Source organism: Ambystoma mexicanum, chromosome 1p (assembly GCF_040938575.1).
Source record: "Ambystoma mexicanum isolate Mex_15411 chromosome 1p, UKY_AmexF1_1, whole genome shotgun sequence".
Taxonomy (NCBI): domain Eukaryota; kingdom Metazoa; phylum Chordata; class Amphibia; order Caudata; family Ambystomatidae; genus Ambystoma; species Ambystoma mexicanum.
In genome coordinates, this window is record NC_090921.1 from 1224419948 (window position 1) to 1224434826 (window position 14879).

The following is a 14879-nucleotide window of genomic DNA, read 5'->3' on the forward strand; positions in this document are numbered from 1 at the left end:
ACACCTGTGCTTCTAGTGGTTTACTGAATCTCTGGCATGGCTACAAATGTATTATGTTAAATTATACAGGATGCACCTTCAGTTCTAAATACCAGCAGTTTCATTACTGAACATAGTCTGAATGTTGTAACAAAAATGGCAGTTAAAAGTGTTATTCCAGTGTGCTTCACCTCTGCGATGTATCCTAAACTAATACTATTATCGAATACATTTTCTCTTTAGTTTATCTTGACATACATCATTCTCCCCTAAATCTAAAATCAATCTGACGTCTAGCTAGAACTTGATTCCTCTTTTGTGTTGTGCACTTTCAGGCCATTTTACTTTCTCTTTGCACAACATTATAATAAAGTAAACCTTGTGATGTCACTGGTGGGATATACTTCAATCATGTATAGTGCTATGGCGATTTCTGGAACACTCATACATCAATTAAATGGAATATGATAATTTGATGACTGTCGTAACAGCATGTCAAGCTTGTATGAATTAATCCTCTGTGTTTTCTTCCAGAATGGACCTGTCGCAATAACCAGCAGTATGACCTGTGTGGATCCTCCTGCCCTGTGTCCTGTGCAAATGTGACTCGGCCAAGCACCTGCCAAAATATATGCAAGGAGGGGTGCCAATGTAAGAGTGGGTTTGTTCTCAGCGGGACTGAATGTGTGCCCCCGAGTCAGTGTGGCTGCACGGACATTGGGAAATATTACCAAGCAGGAGACACCTTCTGGAAAAAGGACAACTGCCAGACTTTATGCAGATGCGATGGAGCCACAAGGACTATTGTGTGCTTAAGATCTTCTTGTGCTGCCGGTCAGACCTGCACCAGCGTCAGTGGTGTCTACGGCTGCCACGTTCTGCCTGATGGCATCTGCCGGGCATCGGGAGACCCTCACTATACAAGTTTTGATGGCAGAAGGTTCGACTTCCAGGGAACCTGCAAGTATGTCTTGTCTGAATTCCGTGGTGTGAACAGTACTCTACCCGACTTCCGGGTTGAGGTGACGAATGAACACTGGCAAGGAATGAGAGTAGCTGTGACAAAGGAGGTCTTCATCTCTGTGTACCAGACTCAGATATACCTTCAAAGTGGCAGACGTGGAACAGTCCAGGTAATTATAGTCCATAATATTATTCCATGAGTTAGAAGCAAAAGGAAAAGGCAGGGATAAGCAACATACACATATCATTGCAGAACTATTTTCCATCGGAAGAACATGAGGTGGTTTCCCAGCCACTTAACCCTGCAGGCAAAACCTCTAGCTCAGACAGATTCTTGGATGAAAGTGCAAGCTGCTCATTAAATTGCAGAATTACTTTAAACTTGCACTAAATAATTCGTTTTGACTTTAGTGTGCAAGCTTCATATGGAACCACGTGGTGCCAACAAATCCTAACACTTCCTAAACGTAAGAAAAGCAGCTATTGACGGGAAAAAAAATGAATATTTTTAAAGAGAGAATCATCATATTTCCTAGATGGTACAGCCGAAGTAAATTACCCTTTTTAGGTTCATATGTTTTATTAACATTTCCCTAATAGATGCCGTGACATCAGATATATATATATATATATATATATATATATATATATATATATATATATATATATATATGATTAAAAACAGATTGTGTTTGTACAAAGTGTCAATGGTGTCACACATCGGTTGTAGCATCACCTTAGAAGTGCATGAGGACAACACACTGAACAGTTTGGAACATCATTAAATGTCCTTTCTTTTTCTGTCAGATAAATGGTGTTATTCAAACGCTGCCAGTGAATCTCGGTCCCCATGGAGGAAGCGTTGTCATCTTTATGAACGGGGCGTATACAGTGCTGAAGACAGACTTCGGCCTCACCGTGAACTATGATATGAGCTACAGTGTCTTCATCACCCTCCCTGCAGTGTACAAAGGTCTGCCTGGAGGCCTGTGTGGCAACTTCAATGGCAAGACCTCAGATGACTTCACCACCCCGAGTGGCTCTGTTGTGAACAATGCCTTCACCTTTGGTACAAGCTGGATGTCAATGGGCAGCACCGGTTGTGACCACGGCTGCTCAGACAACTGCCCCGTCTGCAGTGCAGAAAAACTCATGCCATCTAAATCAGCCTGCTGGATCATCCAGAACCCCAGAGGGCCCTTCTCCTCCTGCCACACGAAGGTGGACCCAGCACACTACTTCTCTGACTGTGTCTACGACCACTGCCTCACTGAGGGGAACAGCACAGTGCTGTGCCAAGCCATTCAGACCTACGCAGCCACCTGCCAGGCAGCCAACGTGACCATCGCCAGCTGGAGGAACAACAGCTTCTGTGGTGAGAAAATGAGTTTAAACACGTAGTAAAACAATTGTGGGTGTAGAAACACAGGGTTTTTTTTGTAATTATTAACATTATGATGCTGTGAGAAAGATTTGTTTTTACTTATTTTATATTGAAAAGCTACATCTGCAGAAAAGAATGGCAGTCTTCTGGTATGCAAGCTTACTGCAAGTACTAAAAGGTACACATCCCTTCTGTACCAGCTTACAGCGATGGCCACTTAGGATCATCTATTATATCAGCTTAACAAGACTGAATTAGAAGCTGTGTCAGCACCATCATGGGAAAGACATTCATTTCTATGCCTATATAAAGTTTCCACTAAGTGAACTATATCACGGAGATGATCCCTTACTAAGAGCTACTTTCAAGTGTTCGATGCGATGATATCTTAATAAATCAATATGCTGCTCTTGTCTTCCCCCGACAAAGGGCACATGCTTTATATTGGGTGGTATTTTTAACAAGTAGAACTGAAACACCAGTTACTAAACAGACATGTTAAGCTCTATTCACTGTGCCATGCAGTGCTTCTGACGCAAAACAGATCACAATGCAGTTGACCCATGAGAGGGTCCTGCATGTGCATGAGTCCATTGAATATAGCAAAGGCAGAACACGGACCAGACACACCCTAGCTGGGAGAAGCTGACTTGGGAACCCACCAGGCAAAAAAGAAAATGCTTTATAATTAATTTTTGAGGAGGTTTGGTTCAAACCCTAAAGGGATACAAGACATCTCTTCTTGTGTCTTAGAAGGGGATGACAAGAGAACCATTATTAATTAGAATTGTAAGAGACTTCACAATGATAACTGTGGATCAACGGGGGTGCAGATGCAACACACAGCCCGCAAGGTTAAATAAAACCTATATGCCTAAACTCACTACTGGTTTCTCACAGACGCGGCATGTGCAAAATAGGAAACTTTCTGAACAATCATTTGTGAGCGATCTTCGTGTATGGAGCATAAATTGCAGAAATCAACTTGATTGCAAATCCTCGGGTCCTAGTGATTTCACAATTCAATGTTTCGCCGTTGCCACTGATAAAGGGTGGATACACACATCAAGGGCTAAAAGAGAACTTGTATCACTGTTGTTAAGTGCTAGTGTAGTGTGGAATTACTCTGCAGAACTGAATGCCTGGTTCTTTGTAGGGATTTGTGACACCATAGCTCCTCTTTAGTGATTCACTGTTACCACTCAAGTGTGCATGTTCATTTTGAAGGATTACTTGATTTGCTTGTATTAACAATAATGTGGTTCCCTTTGGTATGTGCAGCTCCTGTGTGCCCTGGCAACAGCCACTATGAACTTTGCCATCGTAGATGTCAGGATTCCTGCATTGCCTCATCTTTGTCACCCTATTGTGGTGCCACCTGTTCCGAGGGCTGTTTCTGTAATGATGGGTACCTAAGGAGTGGGGACACCTGTGTGAAGCCGGAGCAGTGTGGCTGCCAGCATGATGGGCGCTACTACAACGTGAGTGCATTTTCCGTCTCTTAAACTGATATTCTGGTCACAGGTTACCATGAGTGGCTACACACTATGGCCTGAACATGATCTATATATTTTCACTCCACTGGAGCCTCCATAACCACCTGTAATCTCAAATGTTGGAGTTGTAGCAGTGGTAGTAGCTTGTCTTTTATTTAGTGCATTTATTCCATTATTATGGCCTCAATGCGCTTATGGGGGTGCACACCCTCAGGGACTGGAGTCCAATGTAAGGACGTTCTTAGAAGGAATAGTATGCGTGTGGGCATTAGGCCGACATAAGGAGCTAGATGGCATGGCCGTGTCCCAGTAAGATACCCATGATGGTCAGGCATGTGGATAGGTGCTGGAAGGTGGTCAGGGGAGCACACGACTTCAAGAGACATGTCTGTACAATACAGAAAGCACAGTCACCTCTCCGGAAACAACATTCTGATAAATAGAGCAGACCAACTGGCCAGGACTGTAGAATGCACGCTGGAGAAGTGTGCATTTACTGTTCCTCCCTCATTTGGGGAAGTCGGGTGAACTCAACAGTTCCTGGTGTTGTAACGTCTAATAAAAAATAAACTGACATATTTTACTACCAAAAAAGAGAGGACTAGTCCTGCATTGTCCTGTGCAGCAATGTAACACATTTGTAAGAGTCAATAGATCTATATGCAGTGACCAATCAGCCCAGACATTCCTTGTTCAAAAACCCATAGCTCCACCAAGCACTTCATCCACTTATTACAAAATGTTCCATCAGCCTAATTATCCTTCCATGGAATGCCTTTGCATATGATTCACTGAGGTATTCCCCTACATCTGTTTTGGTTTGTGCTTGATGGCTATAGTTTAAAGCAATTAATAATTATTATCCTTCCCACATTTCCTTTCTGCTTTTTATTGCACATACACACTCTCTCTCACTCTCTCTCTTTCTCTCAGTGTATTTCTCATCGGTCCATTATATCATTATAGCCGCTCTATCCATCCAATCCCCTTTAGTATAATTCCTCCCTATTTTCTAAGCATGTTTCTAGGCCTTTGTCCATTCTACCGCTTCCATTTGTCCCGTCTACTCTGTCCAGCCTCTCTCATACGCAATACTCTTAGTTCATTCCGCCTTTGCCCATTCCTCTATATTCTGCCCATATTTATCGGGTTGTCTTTTTCATAGGTTGGTGATCTTGTCTGGCTCCCTGGCTGCTCCCAGAGGTGCCGCTGTGACTCCACTGGTAACTTCAGTTGCATCAGTACCAGCTGTGCCCAGGGACACGAGTGTGCAGTGAAGAACGGGAAGCTTGGATGCCAGAGTCCATGGGCAATCTGCACGGTGACCGGAGACCCCCATTACCACTCCTTCGATGGCGCTGTAGCCAACTTCATGGGAACCTGTGCCTACGAGGTCAGCCAGGGCTCCAGCCCGTCCTCTGGATTCTCCTTCCGGGTGGTGGCAGAGAACAGGCGTTACCAGAACCCGCGCGTGTCCTTTGTGTATCGCATCACCATCTGGCTGAACAGCACTGACAGGAACGTCAAGCTCGTCTTCGAACAAGGCAAAGTTCCACTGGTAAGCGGAGACATTTTATTTGTATACTTGAAATTTAAATGCTTTATAACCAAACTAAGCTACAGGCTTAAGAACATCGTTTTTCGCATATACCTCTTAATTAGATTAGAATAATCATGGCAATATAAAAGCTTATCCCTTGACTATAGAAATCATGATTGAGAGCATATTACCTCTGTATCATTGGGGTTCTCGTAGTTGAAAACATCTTGCAACATGCACATTACTCAATCCTCAACCAACCCATCCCCTTTTTAATTGGGTCACTGTTTACACTTAGGAGGAATGAGTTTTCATGTTAAAATATGTACTTGCCTTTTGCCTAGCAACCAATTCTAACACATACTCTATGCTATATGCATCCACCAAGTGGCTGCCATTATGCAAGACCAGCACCTTGATGGGCAATGCCTTTCGAAATAAAACAAAAGGGATCATTAGAGGGGAGAGACAATGACACACATCTCTAGTGACGATGACTACACTAACTATGCAAACGATACACAGATTCTCTACCCGCTTTCTGGGGATAATGACAAGGATGTAGCGCTGGTGAATAGAATCTACCTCATCATTCAGGCATGGATGGCCACTCATGGCCTCTGCCTGAATGATGAAAAGACTGAGTTGGTAATTTGGGTACCCCCTCCAATATCACCAAACTAGGTCCTGCATATACCTCATTCATCGTTGATGGCAATAATATCAAAGTCTCTAAGGAAGTAAAAACCTTGGGATTCTATCTGGATGCAACTATGTCCTTCAATAGACAAGTGAAATCCCTGGCCTCTACTACATCATACATATGCAAACTGGAGCGGGCAAGCCTTTCTTGTCAAACGACTACTGTGTTATTCTGGCCAGAGCACTAATCTTATCAAGACTAGATTACTGTAATGCCCTCTACTGCGGCACTAACAAAAAACTAACATCCATAAACTCCAAATCTTACAAAATAATGCCCTCAGAGCAGCATTGGGCATTAACAAAAGAGTACATATGACTTCCATTAGACGTCAACACAAATGGCTATCCACACAAGACAAGATACAGCTAAAAATCGCATCCTTAACTCATAAAGCATTGCACAACGCAGCCCCAATCCACCTAATTGACAAACTGTCGAGACGATCTTCCTCCAGGACCACCAAAACTATCAATGCCAATTGTCTTGTGGTACCCAGATTCAAATCCACTAAGATTGGTGGTATAGCTTCCCGGTGAAGGCTGCTAAACTCTGGAACTCCCTACCTCACGAGTTAAGAGCTGACCAACCCTACCTTTATTTCAGAAAGAGCTACATCGCCTTTCTCAGTCAAAAGGCATTACTGCCTACGTGACTACTGCATGACCACGCTACAGGTCTGCCTTTGTAAATATGTTTTCCTTTTGATCATGCTACATGTCTGCCTTTGTATATATGTTTTCCTTTTTCTCTAACATAAACTACGATTGTAAACTCTGTATCTACTTTGCAAATGCACCCACCTTTATGTTTTTCTGTATTTACTATTATGTCACTGTGATTTTCACTATGTAATTTGTAAGCTTTGCACATTCTTTTTGCTGCACCCTGCTACCTCTGGGTCTGGTGCGCATTAGAAATTCAATAAACAAACATCTCCTGAGCACTGTTTGCTTCCGTGGTGAATGTTCGGAACTGTGGTCCACTAGGGCTCCAGCTACTAGGTATGTCTGAGTTTATATGGACCCCTTGCTCACGGTGGCTTAGAGAGGCTCAGTGTCACCTTATCGAGGAGGCCCAACAAGGATGAAACACTTGTGTGGGTTTGTTGATGGTACTCTTTTTCAGAGGAGAATAGACTAGCATTATGGTGCTGGATTGCCCTAGTGAGTGGGACCAGACTGATAGTTCTCCTCTGCAAAGGGTGCAGTGAGCTAAAACGTGGTTGTAGACCCTCCTGGGTGGGAGAGATTCCACAGAACAGGGTATCGGACCCCTGTTCGTTCTCAGTAGAGGGGCTCCCACACTTCTTCATATTTTACTGCTGCTCATAGTCGCCTTCCTTGATAAGAGAGATACACATTTTAATTTACTAGTGCTTGTGTATGCTGGGTACAACAATGAATACCACCAAATAGGAATGATTAGGCAACACAAACGTGAAGCACAAAAGGGATGCAATATTCTGTATTTTTGTACAGAAGAGTTGAACAAGCGCAGGGCTAGAGAAACAACTTCCTCCAGTCTTATCTGATAGGTCGTCATTTTTCCAGTTACCTCCTAAAATGTTAGTGGTCTTGATTAAACACACTTGCAGTTGTTGACTCCATGACACCTCTGGACTTGTCTTTATTTTTGTAAAGGAGTCTTCCTGTTGTGGGTTTCTTTCCTGGTGGTGTAACATGACATCTGGCTGCATATGTGATGATTATCCATTCCAATGATCACTTCATAGAGGCAGCTCTGCTTACTTCATGTCAAACACTGTGGAAAAGCTATTCGTTCCGATTGGCTAACTCTGCTAAACTCCTACTTGCCCAAAGTAGGGAAAGAACTTTTGTCAGATGACTACTATTGCCAGGGCTTTCAGAGCTATACAACATATGTTTCCTACCTACAATAACTATCTATGATTTTGGGTGGGTTTTGGAGTCATTAGCTCCCACTGTGTGTGAACGTCATTCTTCTAACCACTCACCACTTTGTTTCAGATCAATGGAATCAAAACGACTTTACCAGCTCGCCTGGGACTTCTAGCAAATGTCACAGCTCTCAAGAGCGCCATCTCTGTGGACACACCATTTGGGGTCCGTATCCAGTACAATGGGGGCAACACAGTGACTGTCCAGGTTGGGCCCCAATATCAGAACCAGCTGCGTGGCATGTGCGGCAACTACAATGGAGTCCGTGGGGATGACAAGAGGAAGCCCGATGGGACAATTGCACGGAGTGATGTTGAGTTTGGGAACTCCTGGAAAGCAGACATCAGTTCAGCAGGGTACATGTCATTACATCTTAATTACTCCAAAAGAAATCCAGCTCATGTGTACGCGGTACTGAGGATGGTTATGTTTATTGCTTTACCTTGGAGTGGAATCAAATCTCGCGTAATCTCCTCCCATGCAATCTATACAGTTCAGCCATAGGTGGGGGATCATCTAAAAGAAAACACATTGGGGCCTTAACATATAGAGAGGGAGGGGTGTGGAGTCTGTGGCTGTGCTCACTGTGGAACACATGCATTACTAAATGCCTGCTTCGGAGTGAAAACCTATTGCAGATGTTATGCTGTACACGTTCTTAGCACACACAGGGTTAAAGGTTTCCAGAATTGTTCAGATCTAACTCAAATTAGTTGTACAGAAAGGGTAGAGGATTATTTGAAAAGCACTGCACCTGGAAAGAATCACTTTCCAATAAGTTATATATGTAGCATGACTAACATAAAATAGTCTCCACACGAGGTTGGGAGTAACTTGACAGAATTGATCTGGCTGAGTGAATCAACCAGGGCAGTCTTGGGATGGGTGAACATGTACATACAGTGAGCAGCAGAGCCAATGTATTGTATGCAATGGAGGTATTTGTATAGGACACATCATGTTAGTTCAAAAACCAGGGCAACACTACCGAAACATTGCACCGTGCAAGTACAATTTGCATGGTGCAAAGAATATGTGCTTTCAGTGAATGTGTGCACCAGAGAAATAATTGCCCTAGTCCTACTCTCCTTTGACCGGTTTCAAAATTGAGTTGAATTAATATTTTCTTTTGCAATAAGGCAATTTGTCCCTTATCATCAATTAGTAGCCTGGCTTATGCTTCCCAGCCAATGAGGGGACTCGGAACGGGGGCTTTACCACATGGTGAAGCCCCCCTCTGAGCCTCCTCAGAGCAGCAGGCCAGCATCTTCCTCTGCTGGGTGCCCAGGTATGTGCCCCCCTGCGCCCTCCTACCCAAACCCCTAACCTCCTTTTACACATATTTGCCCCCTCCCACACCCTCCTCATTTAACTTGTGCTGCCTGGTCCGTCGCTGGTGCTGAGAACAGCAGTGATCCCGGCGCAACTCCGCAGCTGTGCAAATGGCCACCATGGAAAGGGAAAAGGGACTACATATAGTCCCTTTTCCCTTTCCATGGTGGCCATTTTGTTTGTTTTTTTTATTTTTCAGTGGGGAAACGCTAAAGACGTTTAGCAAATTACTCAAAGACACTATTAGTACCCCAGATCAACATGCTGGGGTACTGATAGCAATATACCCCTTGTAGGGGGGGCATTACCGCATCAGTTAATGCACCAGGGCCTTCATTAATGGCCTCATGACTGGGGCCCCAGGGCATTACCTGAGGCAGTAATGCCCCCCAGCTCAAGTTTTTTGCCTAATTGTACCAATGCAATGTTTCTGTAAAGTGGCATATTATTATATTATTATTATGATTATTAATATTATTAATATTAATATTATTATTATTATTATTCTTGTTATTATTATTATGGTGAGTGAGTTCCTCATCTTGAGGTATGCCCTCTTGTGGATGATGGCTGGTGAGCGTGTTGAGGGTAATAATTGGGGCTATTTGTCTAAGCATTATAGGAGTCTTAATGAGGTTGCTCATACATGTTCCCCCTCTGTACACTAAGGTGGCAGTGGCATGCTAGTGAGCTGAGCTGAGTCCATTGTCATGTGTGTTTTGCTGAGTCATTTCTGCACACATATTTCAAGCAGCAGCTCATGAATAATGGCAAACATCTTGCAGGACCCTAGCTCTAATTCACCTTAGGACGGTAAGGCACATGTTATGTGTATATGGGTCATGAGCCTCACTGCCTACATTGAAGTACTTCTGCGCTGGAGGGAAGGGCTGAGGTTAGTGACAACAACAATTCTGGGAAGAACTGAGCTATCGAGGATAATGGGGCCAAAAAAGAAATCCCCCTTGTGTTTTGGCAGAAGCATTGAAGAATAATCATTAGAAAAGAGCAAGGCAATTCAGAATCAAACAGCATAAACGTCTAAGGGAAAGTGGCCTGATTTTCAAAAATGTTTTAACATGGAAAAGTCCCATGGAAAACATTTTGGTAAATCAGGCCCAAAGTATTCTGATAACCTTGGGAGAAACCACACTAGACTCCTGCATTCAGCTTCAATTGATTCGAGCTACGATGAAGTAATCTTCTCTCTATTCCTCTCAGGTGTGTCGATGATTCCGGAGAAAGCAACACTACCGACACTTGCACTAATTTGGGAGCCATCCAAGGGCTGTGTCGGGTCATTACTCAACCATCGGGTCCCTTCGATGAGTGTCACTGGTACGAGGACGCAGATCCGTTCTTCGCCTCCTGTGTCTATGATCTCTGCTACTATGGCACCAACAAGGGGATGCTCTGCACGGCGGCGGCATCCTACGAGGCGGTCTGCCAGCTTCACAGCCTGGTGATTCCAGACTGGAAGTCACAGATGCAATGTGGTAGGTTTTCTGCTATACGGTGGCACTCTCGTTTCTAATTGGCAACCTTTTCATGTATTCATTTCCAATTGACCTGATGTATAACTAGCAAACCCCTCCAATGTCAGCACTTTATAGCTAGAGTTGTGCAAATATTTCGAGGATCAGTAAACAAGAGTTTGCATCGATTGTTCCAGGTTTGCTGCTTGTTCGTTATGGCATGAAGCAAACACATGTTTACTTCCTACCACTCCGTATGACATTGCGAATTGTGCACACTGCCATACATGAAGTACTTTGCTCCTTTAAGTGATCAGAAAGGGAACAACCAAATGTTGCCTCAAACATAGTCCCATTCTCTTTATTCGAAAAGTGAAGCAATATTAATTTGCTACATTTCCAAATTTTCATATGTGCAGCGCGACAGACAATCAGGTTGCACTGATTGTGGGCAGGATCACATGATTCCAATCCGCATTCAGAGCAAGCTCACAGCTGCTCACACCCACCCAACATCTTCCCTGCCTCTGGCCATCACCTACCTCGTCCAACTCTCCCTCCATGTTCCCCGCAATTACCGTCACTTGTTGTGCTGCCACACTGCTTTGCTCGTCATAAGGCACCCAGAAGCCATGGAAATGGAAGAGGGGCTCCAGATCCACCTTAAATTTAAATGGTGGTAAGGTTGGGTGAGTATTTGCGAGAGGCACGACAGCAGTTCTTAATCAATTGCTATCAGAACCTTGGGACGTAAGCGTGGAGCGTTAATAGGAATAATCACCGGGCCCGTAGGCTTTACGGTCCGTTAAAGACTTTGCGCATCTCTCTTCGGTCTACAGGACCCATGTTTGAATCTTGGCAGGGTGAACTCAGCACTTCATCCCATCAGGGGGTGCTGTATTGAGTACCATTCTCCTGGGTAATAGGAACACTTATTACTGCAGCATCTTAAAGTGGGAGGAGGCTATCATAATGTGATGTGTAGAATACGGTATTGGTATTCCATGAAAAGCAAGAAAATGTGATATTAGCTTGTTTGCTCAAAGTTCTCAATGTCTTGTTGTAGTACAGATGCGTATTTTAAATGGTGCCAGCTAAGTTCATTTCTAGCCTAGTTTCTCTATTCCATATGAAGCAATCCAAAAAAAGGTGGGCAAAAAGGCTTGTTCCATTTTTGTCCTGGCAAAAACAATCTTATGTGGCATGATTTGAAGCAAAGCATGGTTTATTCACTCATGATTATGCAGGCAGCAAATCTGGGGCTCAATTGATTTCCTTCAAATGTAGCTCTTATAAATCATCTCACATGTGTGCCTGTTTTCTGGGACAGTCTTTAGGGTGTAAGTATACAAGATCTTCTTTGTTTTAAGCTTATGTCCAATCGCAACACCGCTCTGCAGGGAAATGATGGCCAGGCTCTCCAGAAGCCAGAGAATTAAGGTTCTGTTTGCCATGATTAGCATGTAAAGTGGGCTTTAAAACAATAATTCACGTTTTATCACGTTCATCTCCACAGATGATGACTGCGCTGAGAACAGTCACTATGAGCTCTTTGGCACTGGCTGCCCAACCACCTGTGCCAACCTTTACCAAAATGCTGCCTGTACTGCAGACAACATGGACGGATGCGTCTGTGATGAAGGGTATGCGCTTTACGCCGGCTCCTGTGTACCCGTGAGCCAGTGCGGCTGCACCATGAATGGGCTCTACTACAACCTGGGCGCGGAAACCTTCCTAACAGACACCTGCAGCCAGAAGTGCACCTGCATTGCCCAGCAGATGGTCTGTGAAGCCCACACATGCGCCACACTGGAGGAGTGCAAAGTCATGAATGGAATCAGGAAGTGCTACCCGGTAGACAGCGGCATCTGCTGGGCCTCCGGGGATCCGCACTACCACACCTTTGATGGCGTCTCCTTCGACTACCAGGGAACCTGCAAGTACACCCTCAGCAAATCTAGCAACACTGGCAGTCTCACCAACTTTAGCGTCATGGTGCAGAACGAGCACCGACTGTCACCAGTGGTGGCTTGGACACGAACGGTAGAAGTGAATGTCTACGGCGAACAGATTTTGATTGCGAGTGGAAGCTTTGGAAGTGTTCAGGTGAGGAAATTGAGCGCCACAGTACTTATTTACATGTCACTGCTATTTGGCCATTTATTAAGCAGCCATTGAGAAACTGATGGCTTTCACTGTGATATCTACAGACATGCTAGCTCAGCATCACCAATGCATGGCCAGACAGGTGATAGGTGGAGAGGGGGTTCTGAAAACTGGATCATGAAAAGGGAACGCTGGTGATTTCCTCGATTTAGTGATATCACCCTTAGGTTGGTGTCAACAAACAAAAAACACCCGGCAGCTCAGTAACAACAAAGAGGACTGATAGCTGGGCCTTATCCAAGGGCAAAGTAGCGCTAACTCATTCCAAGGTTGCTTATGTCAAGTATAATTGTCCATTGAGAAACGTTGCATATGAGCAAGTGGGATTTTGGAAGGAATTAGCAGAAGGGCACACATTGTCTTAGGAAAGGAATATTCTTTCAAAGCATGTTTGCACCAGGGCAAGATTTGCCCAAGCGTTGATAGAGAAAGACATTAACACTAGTGCTAACATGGTGCTCGTTCAAAAATCGGTTTAAAGAATATATTTTTTGCGCTCGGGCAGTTTTTTCCTTGGTATTAATCTTGCACAAAGCTGCACCCGCACCAGTGCAAAACCTCTGAACCCTGATGGCCACACACTTAAGATAATGGCGGTAGTCATTCCAGGCCCTTTTGCAGTCTTGCAAGGATTGCATTTGCTCAACCGATAAGCGGTGCCTAAGGAACCACTTACCAGTGTGAGTTCAAAAACTAAAACAAGGTTTACTTAAACATTTCACACCCATGAATATGAACATTTGAATGTCCAAAAATGGACTGAAGGAGTTATGTTTTGATTGTGTATATGATTGAGTGAGCAAGTGAGTGACTAATGAGTTGCTTGTGTGAGTGAGTTGCACGTGTGAGAGAGTGGGTAAGTGAGTAGGGGGCTGATGGCCTAATCCTGATGACATGGTAAATGCAGCGTTACTGCACGCGGAGCACTTCATCAGGGACACATGCAGCATCACCAAAAGTGTCAGTGAGACTCCGGAACTGCAGCAGCACTTTTGGTGAAGTAGAAATGAGGCCTGAAAACTACACTTTGCACTGGGTTCCCTGATCCCTGTATTTTACTTGCACTGAAATGTTTACGCGTTTGGACCCTTTCTTCAGAGCACAGTTAGTGCAACAAAAAGCAAAGATAATAACCTATCATTTTATGTCCTAACGGTGTCCTGACGCGGCCATCTTGTAGCTCATGTATGAATGAAATGAGCAAGGATTGTTTGAGGCTGCCGAATAGGCGCAAAGCTGCCTGTCTGCACTAACGGCACCGCAAGGGGTGCAGAAGTGCGAACCCTTTTCTAATAGTGCAGAACTGGTGCTGTGCCTTTAGAATCCACTTGCACCAACAGCCCCGGATTGTTTGTGGTCACCAGGACTGTTGACACGCCACAAGGCGTGAATATGGAGCAGGGAATGAAAGTGCCGGATTCCATTTCATCCTGCCACGCTCCTACTGCTGCACAATATGGTGATATTAATCGGGCCCTGAGTCATTGAACCGGAAGCTTGCATGAGGGAGTGTGTGAATGCGCAGCCAGTCAATAAGAGAGCTTCAGCCTTAGTAGACACCGCAGCGGCTGCTACTGCCTCATTGCGCTACCGTGTAGAGCGCAGACCGCTTAAGCAAGTCTGAGAGCCTTCACCATCACAAGGAGCCTTAAAGAGGAACACAGAGACATTCTGCTTAAATCTTTCACCTCGTGAACAATTCCATTAAGAAAGCTTCAGTTGAAACTTTATTTAGATAAACAATGTTGAAAGATGTTCACACCTATTACTGACTTCCCAACAGTTAAAACAAAGTTGTACATTGAAAACCAATTCCTGTGTTTGAATTTTTCATTAGCGATACCAATATGCAAAATGGTGTTTATCAAAAATAGGCAGACAGGACGCCAGTGTGTGCGAATCCTTGCTTGAGGAAAATG

General features: G+C 44.2%; 1 protein-coding gene across 1 annotated transcript in view; it reads left to right on the forward strand.

The window, feature by feature from the left end:
- Positions 1–14879, forward strand: part of LOC138537842 (IgGFc-binding protein-like) — a 74995-nt gene that overhangs the window by 34851 nt on the left and 25265 nt on the right. Inside the window, exons 15-21 of the mRNA XM_069641486.1 lie at positions 514–1112; positions 1750–2317; positions 3608–3807; positions 4988–5380; positions 8057–8343; positions 10541–10815; positions 12311–12900. Of these exons, the coding sequence (XP_069497587.1) occupies positions 514–1112; positions 1750–2317; positions 3608–3807; positions 4988–5380; positions 8057–8343; positions 10541–10815; positions 12311–12900 (2912 nt within the window). The remainder of the gene's footprint in view (positions 1–513; positions 1113–1749; positions 2318–3607; positions 3808–4987; positions 5381–8056; positions 8344–10540; positions 10816–12310; positions 12901–14879) is intronic.